The sequence below is a fragment of the Salvia hispanica genome, chromosome 4, assembly GCF_023119035.1.
Source record: "Salvia hispanica cultivar TCC Black 2014 chromosome 4, UniMelb_Shisp_WGS_1.0, whole genome shotgun sequence".
NCBI lineage: Eukaryota > Viridiplantae > Streptophyta > Magnoliopsida > Lamiales > Lamiaceae > Salvia > Salvia hispanica.
The window spans coordinates 20058256-20072031 of NC_062968.1; the positions used below are offsets into that span (position 1 = coordinate 20058256).

General features: G+C 36.2%; 3 protein-coding genes across 6 annotated transcripts; 2 read left to right on the top strand and 1 right to left on the bottom strand.

Moving 5' to 3' along the window:
• The first annotated feature begins 2173 nt into the window (after positions 1-2173).
• Positions 2174-5055, top strand: LOC125219118. Of its 2 annotated transcripts, none has more exons than XM_048120996.1 (3): positions 2174-2333; positions 2661-2797; positions 4565-5055. In XM_048120996.1, exons 1-3 carry the CDS (start codon positions 2194-2196, stop codon positions 4570-4572), a joined length of 285 nt encoding a protein of 94 aa, XP_047976953.1. In that variant the 5' UTR covers positions 2174-2193; the 3' UTR covers positions 4573-5055. The 2 variants fall into 2 exon arrangements, with proteins under 2 accessions (XP_047976953.1, XP_047976952.1); XM_048120995.1 differs by having other exon boundaries at positions 2679-2839.
• Positions 5056-7121: 2066 nt separating this feature from the next.
• Positions 7122-7959, top strand: LOC125219117 (zinc finger protein 1-like). The gene has a single exon (XM_048120994.1). It carries the CDS (start codon positions 7261-7263, stop codon positions 7789-7791), a length of 531 nt encoding a protein of 176 aa, XP_047976951.1. The 5' UTR covers positions 7122-7260; the 3' UTR covers positions 7792-7959.
• A 1740-nt stretch (positions 7960-9699) lies between these two features.
• Positions 9700-13257, bottom strand: LOC125219829 (TIP41-like protein). 3 transcript variants are annotated; one of them, XM_048121904.1, is made up of 9 exons: positions 13019-13203; positions 12140-12186; positions 12001-12056; positions 11246-11333; positions 10845-10958; positions 10687-10746; positions 10572-10613; positions 10201-10329; positions 9700-9984 (listed from the first exon to the last, which is right to left on the bottom strand). In XM_048121904.1, exons 1-9 carry the CDS (start codon positions 13074-13076, stop codon positions 9862-9864), a joined length of 717 nt encoding a protein of 238 aa, XP_047977861.1. In that variant the 5' UTR covers positions 13077-13203; the 3' UTR covers positions 9700-9861. The 3 variants fall into 3 exon arrangements, with proteins under 3 accessions (XP_047977861.1, XP_047977859.1, XP_047977860.1); XM_048121902.1 differs by having other exon boundaries at positions 12001-12186; positions 13019-13257; XM_048121903.1 differs by having other exon boundaries at positions 9700-9963; positions 12001-12186; positions 13019-13250.
• Between the last annotated feature and the right edge of the window lie 519 nt (positions 13258-13776).

A 13776-nucleotide genomic window follows, 5' to 3' on the forward strand; every position in this document is an offset into this window, starting at 1 on the left:
TACTCTAACTTTTGTAATCAAAGGAAAAAAACAACAATAAATGAAATGGAAATTACAATGAAAATTAGTCAAGAAAAACCATCTTTCCGCAAGACAAATTACATCACGGTTAGTGCTCTCGGATTGACATATTTTTCCCAGAGATGAAAACGACTTCCTCCTAACGTATATAACATCTCAAACCTGCTAGGCACCTATAAACTTGACGGGGCTCCAAAATCGAGTAATACAATGTTCCTAAAATGTGCAATAAAATGTTGAGAGCTTGAGAGAGAATGAAGAATGTTTTGTTAGTGTGTATATTGTATTTCATCCACAATTCTATGCCTTTTATAGGTACAAAATTAGTAAATGAGAGATCATGGAATTAAAACATCATAAGTTTAAAATCAAGACAATATAGGTTACAAAATTTGTTAAATGCTCATTATTCTATTTAAATATTTGTAACCACCAATGAGTCATTGTAGTGCTTTAAGAATTAGTCAAATGCTCATTAAAATATCTAAATAAATATTCATGAGTTACTTAAAATATTTAAATTGGTCCATAACTTATAAATATTTCAGAATAAGAACAAAACATATAAATATTTCAAGAAAAGGCCAAAACTTGCCTTTTATATATGTATAGATATCTAATAGCTATTATTTAGTTATAGTTAGCAATTAAGTTATGAGTTAGTACTATAACACTCCCCTCTGTTGATAAGTTCTTATCAAGAATGATTCATTTACCTTAAATAATGAACGCATATGAAACCGTTAATTACCTGCTAAATAAAAAAATGTCACATCCAAATTATGAAGTCAATTATCCCATAATGATGATTTTTCATGGCAAATGTGATGGTAAATCTATACACATGTAAATTTTGGTGATGTCTTGAACATAGTTAGTAGGAAGATATTTCACCCATTCGCTTAAATCCATAACTTGATTTTTCAATCTGGTCTCAAATCATTTTTAAAAGTGGATAACATACTAATTAGACTTTAAGAAAATTACTTAACTTAGAAATTAGAATGCGTACATCCTTCAAGGTGTTCACTTTTTATTCTCATTCATCCTCAGGGAATTTTTGAAGCTCCGTACATTAATTAAATCAGGATATTTAATTAATTCAAAACACTAAGTTCCTTGAATTAATTATTCGGATAAATAAATAAATCGAAGATTAATTAGTAATCTCAGATTTAACTAATCGGCCCATCACGTTAATTAGTCGAATTTTTAAATTTGCCCAGCAATTAACCCCTCCAATCATTTATTAGATAAGCCCACTTGAAAAAGAACCCCACCAATTCAGCCGGCTCAAACTCAAGCAGGTAGAAATGGGTGCAGTTGACGGTGAGTGTATTCAAGCAAACTATTGGGAGAAGAGAGGTTCTGGTTATAGGAGGAGGAAGGACATGGAATCGGCTTTAATATTGATCGAAGAGGTTGTCCGGAACCATCGGTGGAACCGTCTTCTACTGCTCAATCAGGGACGGATCCATATGAGCATCACAAGAGGAATTGTCCAGCGGAAAAAAATTATTTATACTTTTGATTATTAATTTTGTAAAAATTTTGAAATACATCTATATATGCCCTTGCTCAACTTCTTAAAATATCTTTATATATATTTTTGCTCCACCTGTATGGAATTTCTGGCTCCATCCCTATTCAATCGAACCTTGCTTCGCATTAAATATGGGGAAAAAAAATCGTGAACTCCCAGCAAGGTGCCCAAAATAATGGCCTCGCATTGCATTGTTTCCTAACATTCAACCAAATCCAATGTGCACGTTACCATAAACCCAATAATATAACCATACAAAAAAGTGTGGAAAATAGATTAACACAAAATTCATGAAAAGACCACAAACATGCAAATAATTGTGGAAGCTAACTTCTTACTAAACAATATAAAGTTAATTAATAGAGGACACAATTTTCCTTTTTACTTTGTAGATGTCATATTTTTTTTAATAAAAATTATTTTGTGCATTAATATATAAAAATATATTTTCTACCATCACTTAATAAAACATGTTATGGTATGGAAAGGGAGTTGTTAAACAAGTATGTTGAGAAGGTAACACTAATTTTGAAAATTTAATTATTAAACAAGTATTGATAAGATAAGTTAAATTTTGAAATTTTGATAAGCGCGCTATAGAGTGTACATAATCTGCCTGCGCTGCGACAATGGCTTGGCGCGGTTCTCTTTCCCGATCGCTCATGTCCACCGCTAGGGCTTCCGCTTCCCGTTCATCGCCTCCGCTTCGTCCTCCTCCCGTTTCTTCCTCTCGCCTCAACTCACGACGCCTCTCCTTTTCCAATCCCAGGTCTAATTTTTGAGTTTTCCCCCATTGATTGTAGGGGAACTGCTTATAATCTGTTCCAGCGAGTTTTCTAAGCTTGAAAATTTCTGAATTATTATCACATCTTTGAAAGTTTTTTATTTCACTTTAACTGAACGAGAATTTCGTTTAGATTTTAGGGAGAAACATCAAATTGAAGCTTAGTTGTTACGATTTCACGATCAGCGAGAAACTTCCGCATTGAATTACTCCTATTACTTATTGAACCTGAGATATGATTATTCTCGTTTCCCAGCTTATTGGCTAGTGGGGAATTTATCTACTTGTTTACTCTATTGCTGATGTTTTTAGGTTGATTATTGGATGCAGTACATTGGGGGAGCTGGGATGCGCCCAATCACTATTGTCACTGCATACAACAGTGGCAGGAACACGGTTGACGTCTCGTCTGGCTGATAATGTCCGAGCTTTCTGTGAGCTGTCCCATGGTACCCTCTGCCATTCTTGTCAGGATCGCTAATAGTTTCTTTGTGAGTCTAATGCTACTGTCATTAGGATTATGCTGCTGGGTAGATGCCTTGTGGATGAACTAAAAACTTCTGTTTCTCTAGTTTCCCAACTGGTAGTTCTATATGTGAATGTTTTGTGAACCAAAGGATGTAGTTACGATATGTTTCATGTTATGTTTAACAATTAGGATGTATTAGTCATAGGAATTGAACAATGGTAGGAGTAGCTGATATTTCATTGAATGGAACACAGGAGTGACCGACCTTTTAGGTTAGAAAATTCAAGATATATTTAGTTTTTTCTAAATAAAATGAAGGTTATAGTAGCAAAAACTATCATAAGTTAAGAGTTACTATAACATATCCGGTTATGCAAATGCGAACTGATTATGTAACAATCAAAGTATAGCTTACTAAGAGATATTTTCGCTCAAGTAAACTAGTGAAATGATATCACTAGCATTTAATAAATGGAGTTAAATTAACGAGCATTTTATACTTCTGTACCCTCTTTTTCCCTTTTTAATTTCTTCTTAAATATAAATGCTGGCCGAGAGTTCAATATTGTAGCCTTTTGGGATTGAAGACAGTTCGGTTGTAATTAACTGTTACATAATTATCATTAGGATTTTGGAGAGAAAGAACCAAGACTCTTACCCCAAGAAAACTTACCTAAATGTGATTTTTTAGATTAATGCATCTTTTAGTGGATAAGGCAATTATTTGGACTGAGCTTATATATGTACGACAACCAGTATTCCCTTGCTTTGCCATAAAACTTTTTGTTCGATTTTCTAGATTTATTTAGTTTTCCCAGAAGTTATTTATCTCGATTTAGGTTAGGCCTGTAGTTTGAGTTGCCCAAAAAGGCTACAATGCTCCAACTTATGACATTCCCTATAGTTCATTAATACTTGGTAATAAGCTATGCTTAGTTCTGAATATTCACTCTACTGGTCAAGTTAGTTTATCAATGTGAAAACCTGTCTTTCTTAGTTTCTTATCTGATCCAAATTAATCGAAGATTGAATGTGTGGTCTGTGTGAAACCTTTTCTGTTCACTTTCATTTCAGGATTATGATTGCTGAAAAGAGGTGGCTACGTGTGGATAATATCTACTCCTGTTTAACCTGTATAATTGAGCTTTGTTTCATGTTTTGTTTTATGTCTTTGACTCGTCAAACCACATAAATGATAAGTAGAAAATCGGTAGGAAGTTAGGAACTAGAACAAATAGTGCAGCAGCAATATATGCAAGAATATTTACTTCCATAATCTCATTGGCTTTTTACCCAATTATGCGACATATTTATTATAAATAAGCTAATAAGCACCACATGTATACATAATTACTTATTTCAGCTGTTAGTAGCATCTGACCTGAATTTGTAAACTCATTGTGCAAATTACTTAATTTTAGCAATTGTGGATGAGAGGAAATTGGGCAAAGAAATGAGAAATGGGCATGTTTGCTGTAGGACTTTTGCATGACATGGTGCCATTTATAGAACTGTTCTGGGATTTGTTTTGTCGCCTTTAGGATGTCTGTTCAGCTCCACTACATTAGTGATGGAAAAACAATTGGCTCTACATGCTAATGCTTCTTGAAGTGACTAATGACTCACCAAGCATATTATAAGCAGACAGCTTCATGTTCTTCTAACCTAATTTCATTTATTTTAGGTAACACAGAACCCCTGCAGTGGTTATCCCCATTTTAATATGTCAAGTGTTGCATTGTTGCAGGTACCTGAAAATATTTGGACCAGAAGAGCCGGTGCTCAAATCTCGGACTTGGTTAATAGGTGGTTCTGCAGGAATTCCCTTTGGGGAATATTGAAATTAAATTAACAATAAGCTTCTTCATGTTTACTCTAGACTATTTCAGGTAGAGTCTAAATTTAAGACAGTTTGGGCAACTGAATACTTGTGTAGTAGTACTTGAAGTTGCCCCCACTCACAATTTAATTCATAATAGTGGTGCTGTCGGGCCGTAACCGTCGGTTTTGGTTCCACATAACTGGTCCTACAAGGGTTTCGGAAGTTCTTGTTTTGAACCGAAACATTCAATTCTAGTTAGGTTTTTTCTTTTTTAAGTGGTTGTCCTATTGCAGACTTATTACTTGCGGTTCTAGACCCGGTTAAAAAAAATCAACGGTTTTTTCTTTTATAAGCAGTTGTCCTATTATAGACTTTTTTTTCCCTTTTTTAAAGAATCTATAATGGTTCTCTATTTATTATTGTGACTTGAATCTCCAGCTTATTGATTATAATGGAATTATTTTTACCAACTAAGATGTATTATTTCATCACCGTTGTCCTAATGCAAACTTTTTTTTTTCTTTTCTAAAGATGATCAATAATGGTAATTGGTAAATTCTTGTGTTGACTCGAATCCTTGACTTATTGGTTGAAAGTATAGCGTCTGATCAACTGAGACGTGCTTAATCGTCTCTTCCTAATGCAAACTTGAATGGCCAATAATTTTGGGGCCACATGAAAATGATGTAACATGGCATTAGGTTGGAATAGTAAAAGCATCAAAACTTATCCTATGACAAAGCTTTAGTCGGCCAAACACAAGTACTAAAGCATCTTCTTCAACTGGTCCTTTCAGATGCTGTTCATTCGTCCTCTAATGTATCAATAATTCACAGGATCTCTGTGTTTGAGGGGCAACTCGAGATTCTTCATGCTCGATGTCGATTTTCGAATCTCTCCATTGTGCAAAGCAGTCTTATCATTCAAGTAATAGCAATGGGAAAGGAATTCAGTGGGATGATTTAGCAAAATTATACAAGGATTTATGTTCAACAATATATTCCTATTTTATCCGATAGGAAGAATGACCTTGAGATAAGAAGGGATGACGTAATCAAAATCTATTATTCTCATTTCCTTCCACATGATAGTTCTGAGATTCGACTTTGGTGATTCTTCTGTAACCTATTTTCTTTTGAAGTTTGAACTGCTCCTATGGCAACCAGTCCTAAAATAGGAATTGAGTATTCGGTTAGTCGGTTATCAGTTAAACAGAAAAATCAAAATTTTGGTTCTAGTTAGTGTTTAAGGTGAATACACCATACACCAATTTGCACACAGATGTTTGCCTTTAAGAGTAGGGCACATCCTGGCACTAACAGAATCACATAAAATCATGGTACATAAAATTTGCAATCCTTCCTGTATGCATAGACAAGAACTGCAAAGTAAATTGTCACACCCTAAAAATTTTCAATTTCCAAGCAAAAAACATAAGTACTATAAAATTCAAATTAAGGTGCATTTGTCACATGGTAGTGGACACCACATCAGCATAGGATAAGAAATATATGCTGTGTTTGTGTGTTTGTGTGTGATTAGAGGCTTCAAGCCAGCGTAAAACACACTCAATGGGGAATAAAGTTGATAAACTAGACATGGAAGATGGAAGATAATAAGCTTTCTAAGACATAAGTTGAAAAGTTACAGTTCAAACACACCCCACCTTGATACTCATGTTCTCATATAAAACTAAACAACTACTGCTTAAGATACCCACAAATCTTTTTCTTTTAAATTTTCCTACTATTTCAAACATTATTGCCAAGTTTCCAGACCCACCACTTTCGGTAAGACTTTTATGGATCGAAAAATCGAAAATACACACAGTGTAATATAATTCCGGAACCACTAGCTCCCCACATATATAGTTTAAATCAATCTTATTATTCACTCACACATCCATTATAGAGGGAACACATTTTATAGGTGGGTTCCATCTCCATTATATTCCATACCTACCTGGCCTGAGAGCTTTTAGAAACAAACTCATGTCAAACTATGAGAAAAACATGGAAGAAAAGTTACCAAAAGAGATCCAGAATAATAGCTGAAATCTATTCCAATAACTTTTGTTTTAAGATCAGGATTTCTAAAGCAGACCAAGATAACATCATATGGGAATTCTTTATCATCAATCATATAAAGTTGGAAAATATTTGAAGTTGCTCAAATCATGGCATAATGGTAGGCATAAAAGAAAATCATAAGGATTTGATTTGACTTTAAGTGGAAATGTTATAGGAGTGGCAACATGAGTTTACTTTTAACTGATCCAATAGAAACAAACTAAAGTTGAAGTGCTTTCAAAAGATAAGGAGAAAAAATGGCGAGTGGGGAATCTCAAACTTGACAATGGCAAAGATTAAACATGACGTAACCACCCCCCTTGGGAAGACCCAAGCATCACCCGGTGGGGACAGTGATGAGACATATGATAGATCGAAGCTTTCTTATACCACAATGCTTCATCAGTGTCAGTCTCATATTATTCCACCCCTCATATATAGAACCAATTTCAGAGTCAAGAGAAAGGATACAACAGATTACCTCCATTCACCACTGTGCTTCCAACGCCGGCAAGTGATCTGAGAAGGAATTGGCTGCTGTAACAAACTACGATGCCAAGTGAAGAAACTGGTGATCAAGGCACGCCACAAGTGAATCCTGGAGAGTGGTTGAACTTGAGCCTCGGAGGGGAACCACCACGAGCATCCAGAGAATCTGAGGTACAATCAAGACTGGCTTCAGCCAAGGTTTTCTCTTGCAACTTCTGCATGCGAAAATTCTACAGCTCACAAGCATTGGGTGGACACCAGAATGCTCACAAACGGGAAAGAGGCGCAGTACGGCATTACCAGTCACACAAAATGATGGCGATGATGGCCCTGCCCGTGCCTATCCGCACTTCCATGTTCAGATCACTAGGGGTCCAAGCCCATTCCCTTGTGCACAAACCTGGCAGAGATGGAAATACGACTGTAGCCAGATTTAGTGAGGCTGACACAAGATTTGGAATAGCAAGGCAGCATGGCACAGTGGAAGGGGCAGCAGATTCTATGTGGCCTGGAAGTTTCCGACCGGAACCCCAACAACCAGAGCAGAAATCATCCAACTCAACAACTATGCTCGACTTAAATCTCAAACTTTAAAGCTTCTGTTTCTGTTAGGGCAAATATTTTCTAGATTTTATTGTAAGTTTGTAACCTATGTTTTCAAGAGAGTTGCCAGAAGATAAGGCTTACTACTTGAAGCTCAATGCATCATTACAAAAGTTATTACTTTTAGTTTCCTGCTGAAAAAGAACTTTTAACTCTTTATATGTGAACTAGTGAGTAAATAATTACTGGCTTCTATAAGATACCTCTATCCCTAAGCACTTCTTGTACTGCATGTTTCCCTGTCAAAAGTCCACTATGTTCAACTGGTGTGTTCACAAATGAAAGAAGAGTGTTAACAGCAACATCTATTTAGCTGCAACAGGTCCTAGTGTGCTTGTTAATTTTGTCTTTTACATCATATTGAAAATTCTAGGTGCAGCAGCTGTTTTCGTGATTGACCTCACAGAAATTTGTTTAATGTGATCGAGTATCCATTTATTCGGCATTTCTGAAGGCTTCTGAATAGTTCCAAGCATAAAATACCACTGAACATTAAATTGTGTGAGGGTATATACTGTTGTTTTTTCTCATCTATCCTTCTCACATAATATACACAGGTAATATATGCCCCATCAACTACACCCTCAGAAGACTGATTATTTGGTCTGATTGATCTATATACTGTCAAACTTTAATTACTGATTTCATATGGACTTGCAAATTATAACATTAACCCAAGACATGTTGTAGGGGTAGGCATTGTCAAGGAAATCAATAGGAGTGCAATGAATACATTCATCAATCTTTAGCATCTCTGAGCCACATAAAATTAGTCTAAACATATAGGTAGGTAGCAATCATCAGTATAAGTCAATAAGGATTGTGCTTAGAAGACTGAAAATGAGATAATCAAATTTACAGCTGAAGGAGCACCAACGCAAGCTGGCAGCATATGGATCCCTAACCATGATACCATGATATTGACATAGGAGTGCGAAGCGAGATAAATCATGCCAGATGAAAAATACATGGGGTTGGTTTCTCAATTCTCGAATCCTCAAACAGTACTATAGAACTGGTAATGAACAAAGGCTCCAATAGTACTATCTGTATTACGAATAAGCCACTTGAGTATATCATCGACTTGAATAGAATGTGATGAAATAATTATTGGCTTCATAAGAAAGTGTCATGAGCATCTTTCATGATCAGCTTAGTTGTAATATGTAAAAAACTAAACATGCTTCCTCTTATGAGCAATGGCTGATGTAAATAACTATAAGATATTGCAGAGAACTTACATCATCAGTTATATTTTCACATTCTCAGGCTGTAATGATCACATATTGAACTCATAAGCAATTATGGGTGGTTACTTAAGTGGGAGCCAATCCTCCACCTTTGAGCTAGCTTCGGGTGATCTCAGGGCTTCCATTCTGACTGCTAACAATTTAGCCCAACCAGCCGGCGCTTGACATGTATGGAAGAGGGCTAGTTGGGATAGAGTTGCATGACTCAGCGGTTCGAAGGCAGCTTGCCTGGTCGATCGAAGGCTACGGGGAGTGTGAGTCAACCGTGGACGTCCAATCTTAATGGGGGTGGATTGTTATGATGACATTATGATCCCACATCAAACCCATAAGAAACTACAGGTCGGTACTTAAGTGACAATCACCACTTTTGAGCTAGCTTTTGGGGTGAAGTTAGGGCTTATATTCTTGAGTGCTTAATACAGATAAAGCTCTCATTGCCAAAAAGGTCATTTTCTCTCTTACAGGCAAGTTGTGCTCCTATCCACACTATCATAATGCCTCACCATATTTGTCCTTTCTATGCAATTTTTCTAAGCAAGAATACCATACACGTGCAACACGGACTGATTTCTTTCCATTACCCAGTGACTGCAACTTTTACCAAATATTGAAGAGATAAATTAAAAGGAAAAGAACAGAAAAACCATGAAAAAATAATTGAGAGCGGAACTTTCACATCAAAGTCTCATAGTTTCCTCAAAACAAGTTTGAAATCTACATCACATATTGTTCTAATTTCTTCAAGAAGATTGACAAGTCTTTCTGTAGTTATTTAAATAACGGTAAGTCTTGTTATAGCTTACAGTATTTATTTTACTATAAGCTTTTGGGTCTTGCGCATGGCCATTGGAAGCCTTTCACTGATGCTACGAGGATCCGTGTATGCAGCAGAATTTGTAGGATATCCTTTCTGCAACAATTGACAGAGTAACTGTCAAAGGAGTAAAAGGAGAATATCGTCTTTACACTTTGAGGACATATAAGCTAAAATGCAGAAAAGAAAGTAATACATTAACGAATGTAATGGATCAAAACATGGACCCAAGAAAGCAGAGAGAGAAATCGATAAAAAGTTAGCAGAGTTTAAGAGGCTACTCAGAGAAAGCATTGTATATATACAGCTCAACTAAAATAGAATATAACTCACAGATGACAAGGCTTTAAAGGTGGCTTCTCTCCAGCAGATTTCTCTTAGAATAACTGGTACTGTACTCTCCCTGAAACTACAATGCATACGAGTGTCCCTCAATCTCATGAGCACCCCGTCAACTCTGAGCTGTAAGAAAATACCCAACAGTAAAGAACAAACAATTGTAACACAGGTTGTACCGATATTCTAGTCTAAAAAATATACCCCCTAAAATTATTTCTACTATCGTATAAGAATCAGAATTAAAGGAAAATGGATTATACTTATTAACTTTGCGTGCATTTCTGGAAACTCGGAAAAAAGAGAGAATATATACAGTACTATATGTTGTCTGCTCAAGGACACGTGAGAGAAATCAAAAGACTAACCCAGAAGCGCAAGAGAACTAACCATCCACTTGGCATAACTCTCTGCAATATTAACCTGTCAGTCCTTTCATACAGGAATGAAGAAGATAACAATTTAGAAAAGAAAATATTTTACCACTTTAACTGTCAAAAGAGAGATGCCATTATCAGCCAATTCATCTTCATACAATACGACCTGTTAGTAAATTAAAGATGATGTTGGCCATAGCTTGAAAAAACTAAATCAGAAATGAATTCCATTAAGGATCTGGTGTAAAAGCTTCAAGGGCATACTTCATCGTAGAAAAGAATGGATTCTTTAGCTGATAATGCAACCATGTCAATTTGTTCCTCACAATCTTCCCAATGAGGACTGCAGATACTTTCTTCAGGAGGTCCTCTTCCAGACTAATCAACAAAAGACACAGCCTCGAAGGATTCAATTGAGAAAGGAAGAGGTTTACGCAAACTATAAAAAAACATGAAAAAATAGCAAGGAATCCATTTCCTCAGGAGTCTATATAAAGTTGTACCCAGACATATTAGGAGCAAAAATAAACAGCTGAGAATTAGAGATAAAGTGGCTAAAATGACTGATTCTTTTGCTATCTCAAAAGCAGTGACAGCATCAAAACTCCATAAATGTTTGAATCCTAAGTAAACAAAGCACAGATGCATCAGAGAAGAAGTCACACCTCAGGACTTTTTTCAACACCAGCACTTCCAGAGTATGGTGTTGTGAACGTGTAGTCATAATCCAGTATCACCTGATCAGTAGGCTGGCTGTTGGATTTAGAAAAACAAATTATGGTAAGATGAATATTGAAAGATATAAAGTGGCAACTAGTTCGGGCTGTTTATCTTAATAGCTAAGTTGGTCCCTAGTCTGGTGTTTTTTTCCGTTCAATCTGTTGTCTGAACTGTTTTAACCTATAATTGGCATTAACCGTATCTAAAATGATTCATGTCAACCAAATATACGTAGAGCACATGTACATGTACCAGGTCAAAGGCATGCTATTCATCATTGAAGCAGTATCATGGGATAGTTTAATCATTTTGAAAGTACAACCTCATAGATTCATTCTCACATAAATATTTCCAGAAGTGTGCTGTATGATATCTAATCGAAAGATGGATACATACGACAACTATAATTCAAGAAAAGGAGCAACCATCAAATGTCCTATGCTGATCATGTAAGACTTTTCCAAACAATTCATAAATTAAAAAAATAAGTAATAGTAAAGACTTCTCCTAACAACAAACAATTCCCCAAATTTCCAAAATGAAAGTAGTTAAAGCTAAAGACATGGATACAGGATAAGGGTAGGACCAATAGGCGGACTCACCAAAAACATAAGATATAATAGCGGCATACGGAACGTATCTTGCGGCATAATAAAATGGTTGAATACACAATCACAAGTGAATAGATGAAAATACATACCACCGGAATTTCCAAAGAGCTGCTGCAGGAACTTCAACTGGAGGCAATGCTTCCAGCTTCCAGCCACAGAGAGCATCAAATGCATTAAAATGAAGTTTAATGCCACTTTTGACATGCTTAAGAATCAAACAACTCTCACCAAAAACCATCTCTGGCAAATGGGTCGTCTGAAGCTTCTCTTCCCATCTGCAGGCACAGAAGGTGCTTGTAACATTTTGAGGCAAGCAAGCTATATCTTTGGAAAAGAAGTATGATATGGTTCATCATGAAGCAATAGTTTGTATCCAGTAGACCACCAGTAAACCCTTACCCAAGTTCCATTCCCCGTGCCATTTTAGTATTACTAGTTTTGAGAGGAAGACAGAAGTTGACGATTTTGTGTCAACCTTAGAGAACCAAACAACAAAACTGTTCTAGAATATAAGGAAATGAAACCAAAATATGAGAATTTTTTTTGTCATATTTTAGTGGTCCCCACAGTCTTTTTTCATGTTCTGTAGGGTAAAAATATGGGGAAAGTCATACAATATGACAATACAATACAATAAAATATACAATACAATACTTTCATAGGAGTAATAAATTAGAGAGAAAATGAGAGAGGAATGGTCTGCTGTGGGTGATGTCTAATGAATGAAAATTCCCTCTATTCCCATCAAAGAGAACACACAATTAGTAAAAGATGCTGCACTAGCTCAAATTCAATCGGAGAAAGTAGTACAAGGATGATCTCTAGCATCGAAATTGGAAAATCAACGTAGTCTAATTTTGCAAATTAAACGTACTAGAGTTTCCAACTCAAATATATTTCAGCCTAATCATGTAACTCAAATAAAAAAAACTTAATTCATCCACATAAAAGCAAAGCCAACAACGGAATCATTCTCCGCAGGAACATCTTATTTGGTGATAAATGTTGTGACCTATGGAGTGGTTTTAAAATAGGTTGCAGCAGTTCACTGACAAATAAACAATCAGAATTTGAAGCAATTATCAGTAGAAAAGGGTAAGAAAGTACTGTTGGAGATGAGAAGAGTTGAGAATTGAACGCTTGGTGGTCTCGATCTCCCATCCATGGATGAGGAATCCGACGCGTCCGCCGTCGAGTGGCAAAGCGCCGGCCACCTTCAGCTCCCGCTCGTCGCTTTCCCACTCCATCTCCGATCACTTTTAAATTCACTTTTCCCTTAGTTACAAAACAGAAAAAATAAAAATAAAACTATATGAATAAATTAAAATAACATCATTTACAGTAGTATTAAATCACATCATATACACTTCTATTGTTCAATACATTATGTTTATTTTTCTTATACTATATCTATATATAATATTTTCATATTTAAGCAATATTTAATTTAATTTTATAGTACTACTATCTTACTAATATATTCCTCAAATGCCTTTTGAGTTTGCCTTTTGGGATACTCTCTCTCACTACACTGCACTCCTTGGAAGCCGTTGAAGAAGCGGAGGCGAAGATCCACATATTTCCGCCGCTTAGAGCACTCCCAATGGGGGTGGCGAAAATCCGGCGAAAAATCGCCGAACATCGCTGGATTATCGCCGGCCGTTGTGGTGAAATCGGCGATAATCCGGCGATAATCTTACCGTTATTTCGCCAACCGGCGTTTTTTCGCCGGATTATCGCCGAGCGATCGCCGGCCACTGTGGGCGACGCTCGGCGGCGATATTTAAATTTTTTTTTTTTTTTTTCCGGCCCAACGGCTATTTTTACATCCCACCCCTATAAATATTTCCTCCACTTCCTCCATT